At 43.1% G+C, this 16,191-nt stretch overlaps 1 protein-coding gene across 5 annotated transcripts; it reads left to right on the forward strand.

Annotated features, from left to right (window-relative positions):
- Positions 1–268: 268 nt before the first annotated feature.
- Positions 269–9,270, forward strand: cnot3a (CCR4-NOT transcription complex, subunit 3a). Of its 5 annotated transcripts, none has more exons than XM_072679899.1 (18): positions 269–392; positions 1,985–2,052; positions 2,171–2,231; positions 2,352–2,419; positions 2,531–2,605; positions 2,852–2,941; positions 3,148–3,471; positions 3,748–3,967; positions 4,125–4,252; positions 4,459–4,515; positions 4,621–5,548; positions 5,908–6,022; positions 6,126–6,267; positions 6,450–6,549; positions 6,759–6,957; positions 7,135–7,267; positions 7,603–7,728; positions 7,828–9,270. In XM_072679899.1, exons 3-18 carry the CDS (start codon positions 2,207–2,209, stop codon positions 7,924–7,926), a joined length of 2,829 nt encoding a protein of 942 aa, XP_072536000.1. In that variant the 5' UTR covers positions 269–392; positions 1,985–2,052; positions 2,171–2,206; the 3' UTR covers positions 7,927–9,270. The 5 variants fall into 5 exon arrangements, with proteins under 5 accessions (XP_072536000.1, XP_072536003.1, XP_072535999.1 ...); XM_072679902.1 differs by lacking the exon at positions 1,985–2,052 and having other exon boundaries at positions 3,148–3,276; positions 3,376–3,471; XM_072679898.1 differs by lacking the exon at positions 1,985–2,052.
- Positions 9,271–16,191: the final 6,921 nt, after the last annotated feature.

Consider the following 16,191-nt stretch of genomic DNA (forward strand, 5'->3'; position numbering starts at 1 on the left):
CTATTTCACCCAAAAATGAAAATAATGACTAATCTGTGTTCGTGGTGACTCTGTATGTTTTTCACAGCTTCAGTTTTCAGTCGGACTTGATTTTTGCTGAGAGATTTATTTTCTTTCCGTAAATATTACCTTTCACCCAAAATCTACACCAATGAGATAAGGACATCATGGAAGGTGTCAAAAGATTGACGGGGAATCTTGTCCAATCGCGAAGCAGAAAACGGATTAAGTGGGCGGGACCGGTGGGTGGGCGGAGTCTCGCGTCCATCTTTAATGTCCAGCACTGAAGAGACTGACGAGAAGAAAAAAAAATAGTGCAAATTGAGTTTTGGAAGATTTCGGTCGCGACTTGCTAAATTCAAACGAATATCGCACATATTTGCACAAATAAGGTAGAGGATAAGCGCGCGTTTAATATGAGCGGAGTTTTGATGTCTCTATGTGTGTGTGTGTTGATGTGAGCAGGCTAGCTCGGTTAGCATTAGTGTTACTCTAACCCTGTAGACAGTGTAGCGTTAGCGGGGCGCGTTCCAATACGCAGGCTCGTGTTGTTGCTAGGCGCTTTATTAATTTAAGGGCTCGCTTGTCGAATGTTTGACACTGAGCTCGTGTGTGTTTGTGTGCGAGTGGAACCGTAGTGTTCTAGCTTTAATCTAGCGGTGCTCTAATGAAGTGCTTTTATCTGCTATATTTAGGAATTATAGTGTAACTGTTGACTGTAAAGCTGAGCTCGTGTGTGGAACTCTAACCTTAGTGTTCTAACGTTAACCCCTAGCTGCCTGTGTTCTAATCAGGTCGTTCTATTTAGCTCATGCATAGAATTTTGGCAGCTGCAGAATTCTAGTGTTCGATGTTCTGTAATCTGTGGATCGTTCTGTAATGAACTGTAACACTGAGCTCGTGTGTAGAACTCTATAGCTTAGTGTTCTAACAGTTGACCTGTGTTTTTATTTGAATGCTTAGTTCGTGCATAGAATTGCCGGGGCGCCTAGGTAGTGTGTGGAATTCGCGTGTTTTAATTGGAACGCTGAACGTTCAGCGGGTGCATAGAATTCTGACAGCTGTAACTTGAAAGTGTTCCGGCTCAATAGAACTTGTGTACTAATTAGAACCTTTAGCTCGTGCATCTAATTCTAGAATTCCAGCGGCGCTGCTTGTGTTAGAACTAGAACCTGGTGATTGATGTCTTGCTCAGAGTTCTGATGTGCAGTCACGCTCCCCCTTTTTCACGCGCGAGCTAAAGGTGCTTATTAGAACACAGTCGCGCGTATTGGAACGCGACCGTGGCTTCATGTTTAGCGAGAGAACCATTAGCCACCTTTTGTACGTTGGTACCTTTTCCTGCTGTACCTTTGGTGTTCTGTATTATTGGTGTATAATGACACATTACTGGATGCACCAAGTAAAACTCCCTCACAGAAGGAACAGAACCGGCCTGTGTTGAGTCTGATCGAAGTACAACGAAGCCAGAGATGCTGCTTTAGCTGCTAGCCCGCTAGCTCAGCCCATAGGGATTCAGAGAGCTAAGCTAGGTGGCTAACGTAAACATGCTAAGCTAACGTCGCTGTTAGCTTAGCCAAACTGGTCGATCTGACAGCACAGACCCGCAGATTTGGTTATTTAACCAAAATCTGTGCAGAACAAGAAAGATTTGGAGTGTCGGTGTCTCTGCTGTTTTGCAGTATTACTTAGCTAGCTAATCAGACGAGCTATGCTAGCTCTGTTTACTGAACATGCTAGGGAATGTGTAGCTAGCTGTAGGCTACATAATTATTCATTTATCTTAATTAATGATGTGAATACATACTGCACGTTATTTGGATCGTGGTTTTGGGGATGTTAACGTTTGTCTTTCATGAGGATTGCATTTGTAAATTGTGACTGTTGGTTGTTGATTGCAACCTTCAAGACTCTTTGTAAGCCCACATTTCATTTCTTCACACTTATGACTACACTGATGTCATATTTAACGTCGGTTTCATAGGCCCTGAAATAGATCCCTGTGGGTCTCCTCAAGATATGCTAAACCAAACAGATACCAAATAATTGACAGTAGGTTTTGCATTTGGATAGAAAATTGAGGAATAATCCTAGGTATTGATCCTAGGGATCAATGGTCATAAGCTGCAATAACAAAATTACACACTTCTTGTTATTTTTACTGTCCTAGTGACAGAAGGTATGAAGACAGTATCATAGCGAAGCCATGGCTGACAAGAGAAAACTCCAAGGTAAAATAAAAACATAAAATAAATAAATACAAAATACTGTACAATACATGGGCTGTACTAAGGCCAGTCTGCATCTGTAATTGTATCTTTTCTTGTGATCTTTTTATAAATACAAAACAGGTGAAATAGATCGGTGTTTGAAAAAAGTTGCGGAGGGTGTGGAGCAGTTTGAAGATATTTGGCAAAAGGTGAGATTTCTACATGTAAAGTGAGTCTGTAGGTGAAATAAGGAAGAGCGATACAAGTCGTAATGACCGTCAGAAAGCCTGCAGGTGATCTAACTCTTACATTATTTGCAGCTTCACAATGCAGCAAATGCCAACCAGAAGGAGAAATATGAGGCGGATCTCAAGAAAGAAATTAAAAAGCTTCAGGTAAGAATAAAAATAGCCCAGGCCTTTGTCCCTGAGAGGGAGATCAGCTCCTTTTATTGACTTTAAGGTTTGATGCTTTTATGCACTTCACACATGGACAGTTTCTTTAAAACTGAACAGATGAAAAGCTTGCTGATCTCTTGTGGACTAAACACTTCAGTACAGGCCAAATGCCTTTGTTAGTGATTTGTTACTGCTAGCATTCTCTATGAAGTCCTAATAGTGCTCTAAACATTTCTCCTCTAGCGATTACGAGACCAGATTAAGACATGGGTGGCATCTAATGAGATCAAAGACAAACGGCAGCTAGTGGAAAACCGAAAACTTATTGAGACGGTAAGAAAATATTTCCATAAAGCGCATACAGGTACCACATGACTTTAAACCTCAGCTATCTGTAATCTGTCAGTGACAAAAGCATCAACCCAGTGAGCAGATGTGCACATCATCAGCAATGTGATTAAACATTGAGGCATCATGACCTGCTGGTATACAGCTGTGTTTCTCACAGGCATTGTCTTATGTGTCTTATCTTTTCTCAGCAAATGGAGCGATTCAAGGTGGTCGAGAGGGAAACCAAAACGAAGGCATACTCTAAAGAAGGGCTCGGCTTGGCTCAGAAAGTGGACCCAGCGCAAAAGGAGAAGGAGGAGACAGAACAGTGGCTGACGGTAACTTGCTTCAATCCGTTTACCCCTCCCACCAAAAACGGACATATATGTGAGGTAGAGAAATATACGTTGTTTTTGGTCTCTTTGTTCTATTTGCAGAACACAATAGACACACTAAACATGCAAGTGGACCAGTTTGAGAGTGAAGTCGAGTCACTTTCTGTTCAAACAAGAAAGAAAAAGGGAGACAAGGAGGTCGGTCACCTTTTCATTCTGTCTCTCTCCCACCATGTCACTTCCTCAGCTTTATTTTTTTGGTTTTATCTGCACCGCTTCACTTGTACTTTTTCCCTGTTATCAGGCAGTTGCTCGAGTGGTGTTAAACTGTATTAGTAATATGTTGCTACATTGTAATACTGTTTAAAGCTTGTGACCTAAGCATAGTTTGTGTTATTACCTAAATATGGCTTTGAGAGAGCTTGGCTCAGGCTTGACATTGAAGAATATGGTGTGTCTTTGTGTGTTATTTAGAAGCAGGATCGTATTGAGGAGCTTAAGAGGTTGATTGAGAGACACCGCTACCACATTCGCATGTTGGAGACCATTCTGAGGATGCTAGACAATGACTCGGTGCAAGTGGAGGCCATCCATAAAATAAAAGATGATGTGGAGTACTACATCGACTCTTCGCAGGACCCAGATTTTGAGGAAAATGAATTCATCTATGATGATCTGGACTTGGAGGACATACGTAAGTCTTTGAGAAGTGGTATGAATGTGTATCTTAACCTGGGCTGAAAGCTCAGCGTCTGAGGTACAGCTGTATTTGTGTGATTTCACATGTATTTGGAAATGACTTTCAGAGCTGCGTTCAACTAAACATCTACACCTTCCCCTTCTCTCTTTAGCGCCGTCTCTGATGGCCACCTCTCCGCAGGGACACAACGATGAGGAGATGTTTCTTCAGTCCAGCAGCACTCCCACCTCCACCACTTCGTCTTCGCCTATCCCTCCTTCTCCAGCTACGGGCACCACCGTAAGCCTCTTTGCCTCTTTACTTTTTTCTTCCAGCTCTATTTCCAGAATTTATTTAACAGAAATGTCTAAATAATTTTTATAATCTCATTTGCATGTGTGGCTATTTGAAGCAAAAGATATGTCACATTGTATTCATTTAATATATAACCTTGGAAATGCATTTTGTTTTTTCTCTCTCTCTCTTTCTCTGGGTGTTTCGGTCAGGAGAACTCTGAGGAAGAGAAGAAGAGGGGGCGATCCACAGACAGTGAAGTGAGTCAGGTGGGACCAAGACAGTGTTTGCCAACCGATTCATGTAAACAATATGCAGTGTTTCACCATGCACTTACCCTCCTTTCCCTTGTCTCTCGCATGTCCTGCCCCCAGTCTCCTGTGAAGAACGGCAATCCCTCTCTCTCCTCTTTCTCGTCATCCACCTCCTCAGGGTTTTCGTCCTCCTCCTCCCTTATATCCATGGCTACTGTTGTCGGTGGTGGAACGACAGCAGTCTCTGGGGGCAGCGGCCTCCTGGGGAGCTTCAGCAGTGCTGTGCAGCAGCACCCTCCACAGTCTCAGCAGCAGCAGGCACAGGCCAAGCTCTCTTCCTCTTCTGGGCCTTCCAACAACGCCCCCAGCCCGCCTAGTCACCCGAGTCTGCCCGCTTCCACTGCCCCATCTTTGCCTAGCTCCAGTACACCGGGTCTGACCACTTCCAGTCCCCAGTCACAGGCCTCCACAGTGCCTACCCCAGGTGGGACAGGCCTGGGTTTGGCCTTGGGACTGGGCCTGACGAAAGGAGGTGTGACTGTAACCAGCAGCAGCACTGTGGCTCAGATCCCTGGGCTTGGTTTGGCAGGGATACCCAGCTCACACAACACCATGGCAGGCCTTTTATCTGGCTCGACCCCGGCTCCGTATGCCCAGGCGGCAGCAGGTGGCACCACAAGCAGCGCCCCCGGTGGACCCGTGGGCAATGGCAGCAGCAGTGGGAGTGCAACAGCACAAGCAGGAGGGACTGGGACAAGCGCTGGCGCACCCACCAATGGCACAGGTGCAGGAGTGGGGTTGGGGCTGCTGGGTTCCAGTCCTGGGCATGGGGGGCTGAGTGGGGGCATTCTAAGTCTGGTTCCTGGGCAGACATCTCTTCAGGGGCCTGTGCAGGTACCCATGAGCCCTGTGGGCACAGTACCAGGAGGATCAGCAGGGGTCGGAGTGTCAGGAGGAAATGGAGGCAGCGTGGCTCCAGGAGGAGGTGTTGGGGGAAGCATGGCTCCTGCTAGACCGCCCAGTGTCGTCAAACAAAATGGAGGAACAAGTAAGTGCTTAATGAGCCAGACTTATTCGTTCTCTCTTTCTTGTCAAAAATATACAGCATCATTTGTTTTGCCTTAAAAGAAGAATGTATAGATAAGTAACTACAGTTGTTTTTTTTTGTTGTTGTTTTGGGTTGTTTTTGTTTTTTTTTTTGTTGTTTTTTTTGAGATTGTAATAAATATGTATTGCTCTCTGAAATCTTGTTTAAAAGTTTGAGCCACAGTTTTCTGCTAGTTTCATTGACCTGTTTTAAATATCTCAAAGCAATACTAAAAAAAAAGCTAAGAAATGACAGAAGTGTTTCTGTAATATAAGTTATTAACTTATTTTTGTCCCATTGTTGTTGTTTTTCCCGTAAAGACCATCTAGCTTACAGCGCAGTGGTGGCAGACAGCAACTCAGACTCCTCCCTCAGCAGTGCCAGCCAATCCCAAAACAGTCAGCCCTCTTCGACCAGCTCATCAGCAAATCAAGCGTGAGCTTGCTTTACTTCATTCTTAAATAAACTGTCAGATTTGGTGTGCTTATGTAAAACTGTGTTATAATTCTCCTTCTTTCCCACTTGTCTTCTCATGTAGTCTGGATAACGGCCCTAGTCTACTGAGCTCCATCTCTATGCCCCCCTCTTCCCAGTCACCACCTTTTTCAGACAGCACCCCAGGTGGCGGGAGTTTGCTTAATGGGCCACACTCCTACACACCCAGCACTGAGGCCATAAAGGTTAGGGTTTGGTTTTTAAACCATAAAGCTGTCACTGGGTAACCTTATGACCTCTGCTATAATAAGTGCAGCATAGTGGGTATCTGCACTGGCCATGTACTATCCTTAAAAAAGAGCAGGTTCTGCTGTATGCAAATGACTAACTCTTGTCCTCCTGTTTGGTCCCTGTACGTTTTTTGCAGGCTCCAGAGCCTCTGAGCTCTCTGAAAGCAATGGCCGAGAGGGCAGCTCTAGGATCAGGCCTGGATGGAGAAATCCCATCACTTCATCTGACTGACCGAGGTACAGTGAACAGTAAAACATCCTTCATTTTTATGAGCTCCCTGCAATTACTCTACTCAGGTTTTAGGAAATGGCTTTGCCCATAATAAATGGGTTTATTATTATGTCATTAGGGATTGATTCGCAAATAAGGTTTATGTTAAAGACCGCCAAAATATCAACAGAACAGCCATCAGCCTAGTTGTAATATTCATCTTTCTTTATTTCAGATTTGTTTTCAGGGACCTCAGTCCCTCCTGGGCCCCCAACAGCACCCCAACCCGCTGTGACTGAGGTTAACCTCCCACCTTCCTTGGGGGCGTGTCCTCTTGGCCCCACCCCTCTTTCCAAAGAGCAGCTCTACCAGCAGGCAATGCAGGAGGCAGCCTGGACACACATGCCTCATCCGTCTGACTCTGAGAGGATCAGGTGCGTAACCACACAGACCCTCTGTCTAACTTGACATACTGTTGTGTATTACTTTCACCGTGCTTCATAATGTCTTTGAACCAAAAGGCCTTTCAGAGTTAGTATAGCGAGTTGCTAGGACTGACGGCTGACCATTGTGGGTTATTAATCTGGTTCCTCCTGTATTTGCAACTGCAGGCAGTACTTGATGAGGAACCCCTGTCCTACTCTGCCGTTCCACCACCAGATGCCCCCCCACCATTCAGACTCCATAGAGTTCTACCAGAGACTGTCCACTGAAACACTCTTCTTCATTTTCTACTATTTGGAGGTGAGTTTGTGTTTGTGTGCTTTGCATGTCAGGCTATACGTAGACAAATGATCTCAAATTCAAATTCTGAATAACTCTTAATTCTACACCACATGACACAAACACATCCAAACTAGTCTGACCACAAAGCAAGATTTCTCCGTATGGTACAAACTTCTCTGACCAACTCTTTGGCTTATTTGGCTAATTTGTGATTCAGTCTGAAACATCCCAAGCTTAATAAGGGGATAAGCTTGTGCACTTTGAGCATCTGTAAGCTCAAACAAAACGTGAAGAACATCTTCATAGGAGTGCCAGTGATTTAAGTTCATACTTTGTTTGTATGTGTTTAATAGGGCACAAAGGCACAGTATCTGTCTGCTAAAGCCTTGAAGAAGCAGTCGTGGAGGTTCCATACTAAGTACATGATGTGGTTCCAGAGGCATGAGGAACCGAAGACCATCACTGATGAGTTTGAGCAGGTGAAAACCCAGCAAGCCCATAACTATGTATTTTATCATTGTCATAAGTATAGGTAACTAGAGATTTTCATGTTCTATGTATTTTCCCTTTCTCCACAGGGCACGTACATATACTTTGACTACGAAAAGTGGGGCCAGAGGAAGAAGGAGGGTTTCACGTTCGAGTACAGATACCTGGAGGACCGAGACCTGCAGTGATGCACAGGAAGACGAACAGGCGGCGAGAGGGAGAAAGAAAGACACAGAAATTGCTACGACAACTGCTGCTGTTGACATTCCAAGGTTGAACTCCATGTCGTGGTTAGAGTTGGATGTAACGTAGGCCTTTTTCTTTACAAGAGAGAGTGCAAGCAAGTGAGCGTGAGAGAGAGAAAGAGAGATGGAGAAAAGGGGTCGAGTGCCTGTTTACATGCAAACATTTGAAATCTTCTGTTGAGTTCCCCCTTCCCCTTATTTCTGTTTTAATTGAACCCCCCTGTAGCGCCTAACCAAGGAGGAAAAAGGAAAGGAATGATTGGAAGTAAACAAATCCAGACAAACACATCGTATATGTAGATTCTTCAGTGGAGTGCTGCAGTAGCCAGTATTAGAAAGCCTCAATCTTTTAGGTCCTGACTCGGATGGATAAACAGGCACTACTCGAGCTCTTATCTAATGCATTTACCATTAGTAGTTGATCTAGGCCCCTCGGGGAGAGTAGGCATTGTGATTTTTGCCTTGCGAGATAACGAGTCGACAATTAAATTGCTATGCAATTGAACTCTTCTCGGCCTCCCTCCTTGTACCACCGCCTGAATGTGGTTTTATTAGACCGTAACAGATGGCGTTGATATTAAAGTATTGTTTTTGTAGCATCTATCTCGAGTGTAATCCGCAAGCAGAAGGGCACGAAGCTGTTGGCCAGGAGATTTGCGTGTGATTTGTGTCTGTTTAATAATATGGCATGAAAGAACTCACTTAAAAATATCTAATAAAAGAGAAATATTAAAAATATGTAAAGTTCAAAGCTTTATATTTTGTTTCTTTTAGGTCGTTTGTGATTTTTATTTTTTATTTTCGTCATGTGGAAGTACTAGAATTCCAACAAATCCTTTCCCAACCCTCTGTTTTCCATCTCAAAGCCTCCTTTTACAGATTCCTGCTCCCAGTTTTGTCAGGTTTCACTGAAGAATCATTGTTCCCAGTTCCTCCATGTTTTGCTTCTTAATCCCTCCTGGGGAAAAAAAACATCCTAAATTAGATCATTTTCCATTCTTTTAATTTCTTTTTTTTTTTTTTTAAGAGGGGGAAGAGTGTGTTCAAACGAGTAAAGCTACAAGTAACTACGACCAGAATTTGGAAAAGAAAAAAATCAGCACAAGTTCTGAATGCGTGCAGCTGATCTGTGAATTTTTTTTTCTCCAGGAAAAAAAAAGATGTATAAATTAATTTCTCATCCTTGCCTTTTGGACATTGTCAGGACAGCATGGCACATGCCCTTTAGTAAGGCTGAGAGGGGGGGAAAGATTGTAAAATTTCAATAAAATACTTTTGTGAACCAGATTTCTGTCTCCTGTTTTAGCGAAAATAAATTGTGGTGTGTTGATTGATGATACATGATTTACAGATCTTAACCAACTAGCCAGCAAGTGAAGACATCATTAGTAGAATACCAGAGTTTTATAAGCAGTACCTAAATCTTCCACTGGTCTAGTTAACAGGGACAGGTTTAATCACTGGCATATAGCAGTAATCAGCTTTCAGTTGGCCAGTGGGAACTGTGAGTGGCAGCTCAGCCACTGCCACCTCTCAAGCACTACTTTTGACCAACTAGATCCAGGTAAAAGATCTGATGTGGGGGTGTGAGAGAGAAGAGGAGTTGAGGAGTTGGGAGGACAGAACTCTTGATCAATTGGAGTGCTCATGAAAAAGCCATGGATGCCCCTGACTGACTGGCAGCTGCCTCTGGTTGAAACTGCAACAGCGTGTCTGTATTATAAATGAATTGGCAGCGTTAGGTCATGTGACTGATTCTACTACTTTCATTAGTCTGACAGTTAGTCACCCCTGTCGTGATGACGTATGAAGCCGCGAGTCACGTGACTCTCATCAATTGGCGCGGACAGCCGATGACTGGAGAAACGCTTGACCCCACGGATGGTCCGATCATGACATATCGTTTTAAATGTTGGTTTGAAACAAATCCAAAAAATGCCCCTGCACTGCTCTCCCAGAACTGTCTGGTGCGTTTGCGCTCCAGGATGAATAGTGGTGGTCGTCGGGGTGGCACGGAGATCGTTAGGGCTCGTTAGGTGGGCCACTGCTCGTCCTGCCCGGCTCTCTCCATTCTGTCTGTTCCGTCGCCCCCCCGCCCCTAATCACAGTTAGAGGTGAGGTCAACCTACCCCTGTCCTCCTCCCAGTCTCTTACTTCTCAGACCCTCATAGACAGTATAGGCTGTGGCAGGCGTGCTTTTCAAATGGCAGGAGGAAGCTGTTACTGGCTGCAGATCAGCGTGGCGGGTTTGACTGGAGCTGGGGAACACGCTGTGAGATGGGGATATGGTGGCTGACGAGCTCCGATGATGCTTCTGGGGTTTGTTTGGGATTTGTATTTAGTAAAGTAGGAAAAATAATGTGTGTAGTTTTATTAGACAATTTCATTTTGTGTTTCTCGTGTTCTAAAATGGGTTTTGGGGAGGTTTGAGAAGTCACCAACATGATGTAGCTAGCTAGCTAACGTCAACTGTTAGTTTGGGGCTGCAATGATGAGTTTCTTGGTTTCGTCTCGTGTTGTTTATTAAACGTCTCCAAAAGATCAAATTATCTCCGACTGCTCACTCTAATCCCACAGGTTGTTCTTACCTCAGTCAGTTGAGTCTTACCGTACGTAAATATACCAGACAATATGTCCCACATATTACCCAACCGTATTTGTGATCGTTTCCCAGATGTTTGAGTTGATTAGTATATAGTAATTATAGGTTCAGTGGCTTAAAACTGCTTTTATCCAACAAACATGCTGTGAGAAGATCTGTCGGAGGGGGTCACCGTTGAGGAGACAGGTCTGAGTGTACTGGGGCTCTTCTGGTGCAGTGGCGGGCTCACCGCTCACCACAGCTACAGCTGTCCGTTAGCATAATGCTACCTGCATGCCCTAATTTCTCCTACCCATCGAACTGTCCTACCGAGGCTTACTGCGCATGCGCGCATCATGATTCATTTACAACGCTTTATTATACGCGTTTTAATGTTACTTGGTTGATTTAGCTGTATGATATAATACCATCTACATGTTTAAATTGTGCACGTTTGTTCAGAATCGTCAAAAATATGTTTCAAACGTGTGCACAGTAATCTGTCAGATTATCCTACCTGTAGTTTTACTGCTAGAAGCGCTTTCCGATGAGTTAATGTGTCTATCAGATTATCCTACCTGTAGAGTAATTTACATGAACCTTCCTCTAGTGTTAACTTTCTGTTACTCTTTCTTATGTTAACGGGTCGGTTTTGACCCGTGTCTTAAATCACCCTTCAGATACCCTAAAAACAATTATTTATCCTACAATTTCTTTCTTACCTCTTAGTTACCTTGTTAGGCTTCCTCATCCATGAAATGATTAGTTTAAATATTTTTTGTTGTGGGCCTTTCTTTTGAGAGAATACCCCTCACCCTCAATATAAAAACAGTCAAATGAACCTCAAGAGATTAATATAAATAAAAAAGGTTGTTATAGTAACTGAGTATTACTAAAGGGTATTAGAACACATTTTGTAAATGTAAAAAAAAAAAAAAAAAAAAAAAAAAAAAATATATATATATATATATATATATATATATATATATATATATATATATATATATATATATATATATATATAAATTTTGACCCATATATAATTACTTCAAGAAGAAGTAAACAAACAGGAGATATTTTATTTAAATAGAATACAAAATGAAAAGCACCAGTAATAAACAATAAATAAATAGTATCAAATAATAATAATAATAATAATTATTAGTAGATTTTCAATGTCAAACAAACAACAGCCAATCAAGCAATTCAAACTCTCCAAAACCAAGTACTAGTTTTATAAATAATCTGTGTGCAAGAACATGCATGTATACTTGTGCAATATTAGATGCATGTGTGGCAAAAAGTGACACTCTTTGTGTGTTCTTTGCAGAGATATTTTTTGCAGGTGAAGCACAATGTGTTTGTCTTTCTGTACTTATTACTAGGGCAGACCTGACACCTCTTTCTTTTAGAATCAGATGGTCTCACTGGGGTTGTGGCTGTTGTGGTTGATGTTGAGGCAGGGCTGGTTGAGGAGGATGCTGGTGCTGATGCTCTTCGTGTTGTTGTGGGTGTGGATGGAGTGCTTGGTGAGCTCTGCAGCTGTCTGACCAAGGCTGGGTCTCGGGGCACCCGTTCCCTTGTGTTCCTAATGTGTGCCTTGACAAGGGATCTTCCTAGCTCCTCAAGAAACATCCTTCACTTGTTTTTTTTGTTTGAGTTCCACCCTTGGTGAATTTGGTTCCACAAAACATGTGGAATGCATTGTATGCAGACACATCGAGGATGTTGTAAAATACAACCATTGGCCATCTCCTGGTCATTCACTGGCAAGTGTAGGTGGCAGTCAGCTTGTCCAGGTTGTCAAGTCAAGTCAAGTCAGATTTATTTGTATAGTGCTTTTTACAACTGTTGTCGTCACAAAGCAGCTTTACATTATTAGTACTTAATAAAGGACAGAGACAGAGAAGAAAGAAGAAATAACATGAAGGACCCCCGTGAGCAAGCCAAACGGCGACAGGAAGCTCGAGGAAGAAACCTTGGGAGGAACCAAGACTCACAAGGGGGACCCATCCTCCTCTGGCCAGACTATTTAAACATTAATGATAAAAATTACCAAAGCAGATACAACAGAAAGTTAATAGTGGTGATATTAATAGTGTCAGACAGCCACGAGTCCATCTAGGTTTCAACATGGCCACCAAACACGCAGCAGCGGCAGGCGGGAGAGCCGCCGGTCCGCCATGGGTGGTGGCGGGTGGGGGGGCCCGCTGACCGGGCTGGTAGGTGGCAGCTGGTTTGACGCAGGTAGAGGGGACCTCAGCGGGCAGTCTTCCAGCAGGTCGGGCTGAGTGGCCATTTACTCGGAGAAGGTAAAAAGAGAAAGAGGGCGGAGAATGTTGAGCATCAGCATCAGAGTATGTCTGACGACTCCTGCAGGTCTGATTATAACAGCCTAATTAAAAGGAGAGAGCCAGAAGGTAACACGGACACGGGTGCACCCTGAAAACACCAGCATATATCTGCTCCACCGCCAACAAACCTGAGTGATCGCGTGTATGCATCTCAGTGTACTACAATTCCCTGGGTCCGCGAACCCCTGGACCTTCAACCTTTATCTAAGAAACATTAATTACCAAAAGCTAAACTAAACATATAAGTTTTCAGCTTAGATTTAAAAATTGAGACTGTGTCTGAGTCCCGAACATTATCTGGAAGGTTATTCCAGAGTTGGGGGGCTTTATAAGAAAAGGCTCTTCCCCCTGCTGAGGTTTTCTGAATTTTGGGAACGAGTAAGAGGCCAGCACCCTGAGATCTAAGTAGTCTTGATGGTTCGTAATATACTATAAGATCCCGCAGGTACTCAGGAGCGAGGCCATGTAGGGCCTTATATGTTAATAGAAGAATTTTGTATTCGATACGAAATTTAACTGGGAGCCAATGAAGTGCTGATAGAACTGGACTGATATGGTCAAATTTTCTAGTTTTAGTAAGGTCCCTGGCTGCAGCATTTTGCACCAGCTGAAGTTTATTGAGGTTCCTGCTGGAACAACCTGACAGTAGTGCATTACAGTAATCTAGCCTTGAGGTAATAAAAGCGTGTACTAGCTTTTCTGCGTCTTGTAGTGATAAGGAGTTTCTTAGTTTGGAGATGTTCCTAAGCTGCATAAAGGCTGTTCTACTAATATTGGCTATATGTTGCTCAAATGATAAATCTGAATTAAATATGACACCAAGATTTTTAGCTGCTAAACTAGGAATGATGGAAGCATCGGCCAAGTCTAACATTAAGTCGGACAGTTTATTTCTAGTGTCTTTTGGACCTAAAAGGAGAACCTCGGTTTTGTCACTGTTAAGAAGAAGGAAGTTATGTGACATCCAGAGTTTTATATCCTTTACACAGTCCTCCATTTTCTGTAGTCTAAATTTATCATCAGGTTTAGCTGAAATATAGAGCTGTGTGTCATCTGCATAGAAATGGAAATTAACGCCATGTCTGCTTGTCCACTCCTCCTTTGTTTTTGTGGTAGTCCAGGATAGTTATGGTCTTTTTGTCACTTCCTGATGACACAGCTGCATCTTTGTGAAGAGTGGACATCAGAATCACATTCCGTCGTTTTTTGGACAGTATGAAACCGCAGTGGTGGTGTCTGTAAAAACAAACTTTGAGGAAAGTGGAGCCCTGTCCTTCACCTGCAACATTTCAGGGGGCAGCTCAGGTTTATTCTTTTTTACAGTGCCCACCATGGTGAGTTTCCTTTTGAGAAGTTCTTGTCCAAGGTCATAGCTGGTAAAAACATTGTCACAAGTAATGTTGTGACCCTGCAGTCCAGAAGTCATATCCATCCATATACAGAAGCCCCTAACTCAACCTCAAGTGTTTGGAGGTAGAGCTGGCTGTGGGTTGTTGGTTTACAGTGTGTTTATGATTTCAGTTTTGGAATTTATTATTGTTTTCTAACCTAAAATTATACCTGGGTCAAAATCGACCCTAACAACAGAAAGGTCATAATTTTATCAAGAGCATTTTGTAATTTAGTAAAATATATTTATATTTATTTGTTTTGTTTAAATAAAAGTTCTAGACAAAGTAACAAAAAACTGATGCAATAAAGACATTTATGTAGTATTTTTATGCATTTAAACATACAAACGGGTCGCTCACGACCCTAACACTAGAGGAAGGTTAATGCCAATTTTTTTTATTAAATCACTGGTGTAAGCAGAAAAAGTAACAAAGGACGCGTTGTATAATTTCCTTTTATACTTACTGCCTCTCTGTCTGTAGCTAAATGTGCGCTGAGGTAGGACTATTGGACAGCTATATCTGTACCTATGCGCTGTGGTAGGACACCTTATGTGGTAGGATAAGGTGGGACAACTCGACTCAGCACCGGCGCAGAACGGCATGACATGGCTTAGGTAACCATTAGGCTTAGGTGCAAAAGGAGGCCAATAAGACACGATGCACCGGGTTTGTTTGGGTTTTGTGCTCAGTTAATAATAAAGGACTTTTAGTGGTGTTCTGGTGGATGTTTTGGTGTGGTTGGTTAGGCGTTTCGGGAGAGGTTTGAGTTTTTGCCATCACATTGTAAACTATAATGGGATCCAGCGTCAGCGCTGTTTCGTGTATTGGGATCTGGCTAATAAAGGTAGTGTGTATGAGAGAAACCCTGCTGCTCCACCTCAGCCCCTCTCTCATATGTTCAGCTACCCAAACTGCTAGTCCGAAGTGTCTCATGAAGTGTCTGAGAATAAAGGCAGATCTCCGAGCTTGTTCTGCCTCTATCAGAGCTGACAGACACATAGAGGAGAATGGGGGAAATTGGCACCAATGGCTGCAATACGAGAGAGTGTGTTGTGTTTACGAGGTCAGCGGTGTCGTCTGCCGCTCGTTTTTTTTTTCAGTGGTCGGAGCTCTGCAACAGGCCGACACATCCCCCTAAAGTTGGTAGCCATCCCGCAGTCCTACTGCTCGCTAGCTATTCAGGACTTTTCATTTCACAGCACGTAATGGAACAAGGAGAGCTGCTCTGAGGATCACTGCAGTCGAGGCAGAGAGGACCTGACAACTGGAGTCCTTCTGGAGTCTTGCAGGCAGAGGTCAAGGTAGGCATGATGATCCTACACCTGACTGTATCTGTAGTTATATCAGTGTGTGTTTCTTAAATTATGTTCTCCAAAGTAATTTGTGTTGTGGATAGTCTTTTCTATGTGAATATATGTGCCGTTTTGGGTGTGGCAGACAAGATTGGGCTATTTTAGAAGACGTGCCTACACTGTAGAAGTGAGTTTGGAAGCTAGCATGAAGTGTAAATTACACTTGAAGTGATTCAATTTGTCAGTTTCAACAAAAACTCTAAAGTCTATCATGGGAGAAGTTGCCGATAATTAGCAGTATCCTTTTTTCCTCCCAGGGAAGGAAGTCCACCATGTCGTCAGTGATTGTGTCTCCTCTTAAGCTTCAGTTGTAATGTAGTATCTCCAAACCTACGACTTTAGAGAAGGACAAAACCTTCCTAACTTCCAATGAAAGTAAGTCAGTGTAAAAATATTTGATTCCATGTCATTATCGATCCTTTCTAGTAGTCAAAAAGCAAAAATATGGTGATCCAAGTTCCTAGGTCAAATCACCTACAGAGAACATACTTCTCATTTTGATACACAGTTCCTGCTATGCCAAATGC

Source organism: Salminus brasiliensis, chromosome 5 (assembly GCF_030463535.1).
Source record: "Salminus brasiliensis chromosome 5, fSalBra1.hap2, whole genome shotgun sequence".
Taxonomy (NCBI): Eukaryota; Metazoa; Chordata; class Actinopteri; order Characiformes; family Bryconidae; genus Salminus; species Salminus brasiliensis.

What these genes read in the sequence shown, in the direction of transcription:
- cnot3a (XM_072679899.1), top strand. Translation starts at nt 2,207, where the DNA reads ATGGCTGACAAGAGAAAACTCCAAG. An exon ending in TGACAAGAGAAAACTCCAAG is followed by an intron (nt 2,232 to 2,351) that starts GTAAAATAAAAA and finishes AATACAAAACAG; the next exon opens with GTGAAATAGATCGGTGTTTG. An exon ending in AGCTCATCAGCAAATCAAGC is followed by an intron (nt 6,023 to 6,125) that starts GTGAGCTTGCTT and finishes CTTCTCATGTAG; the next exon opens with TCTGGATAACGGCCCTAGTC.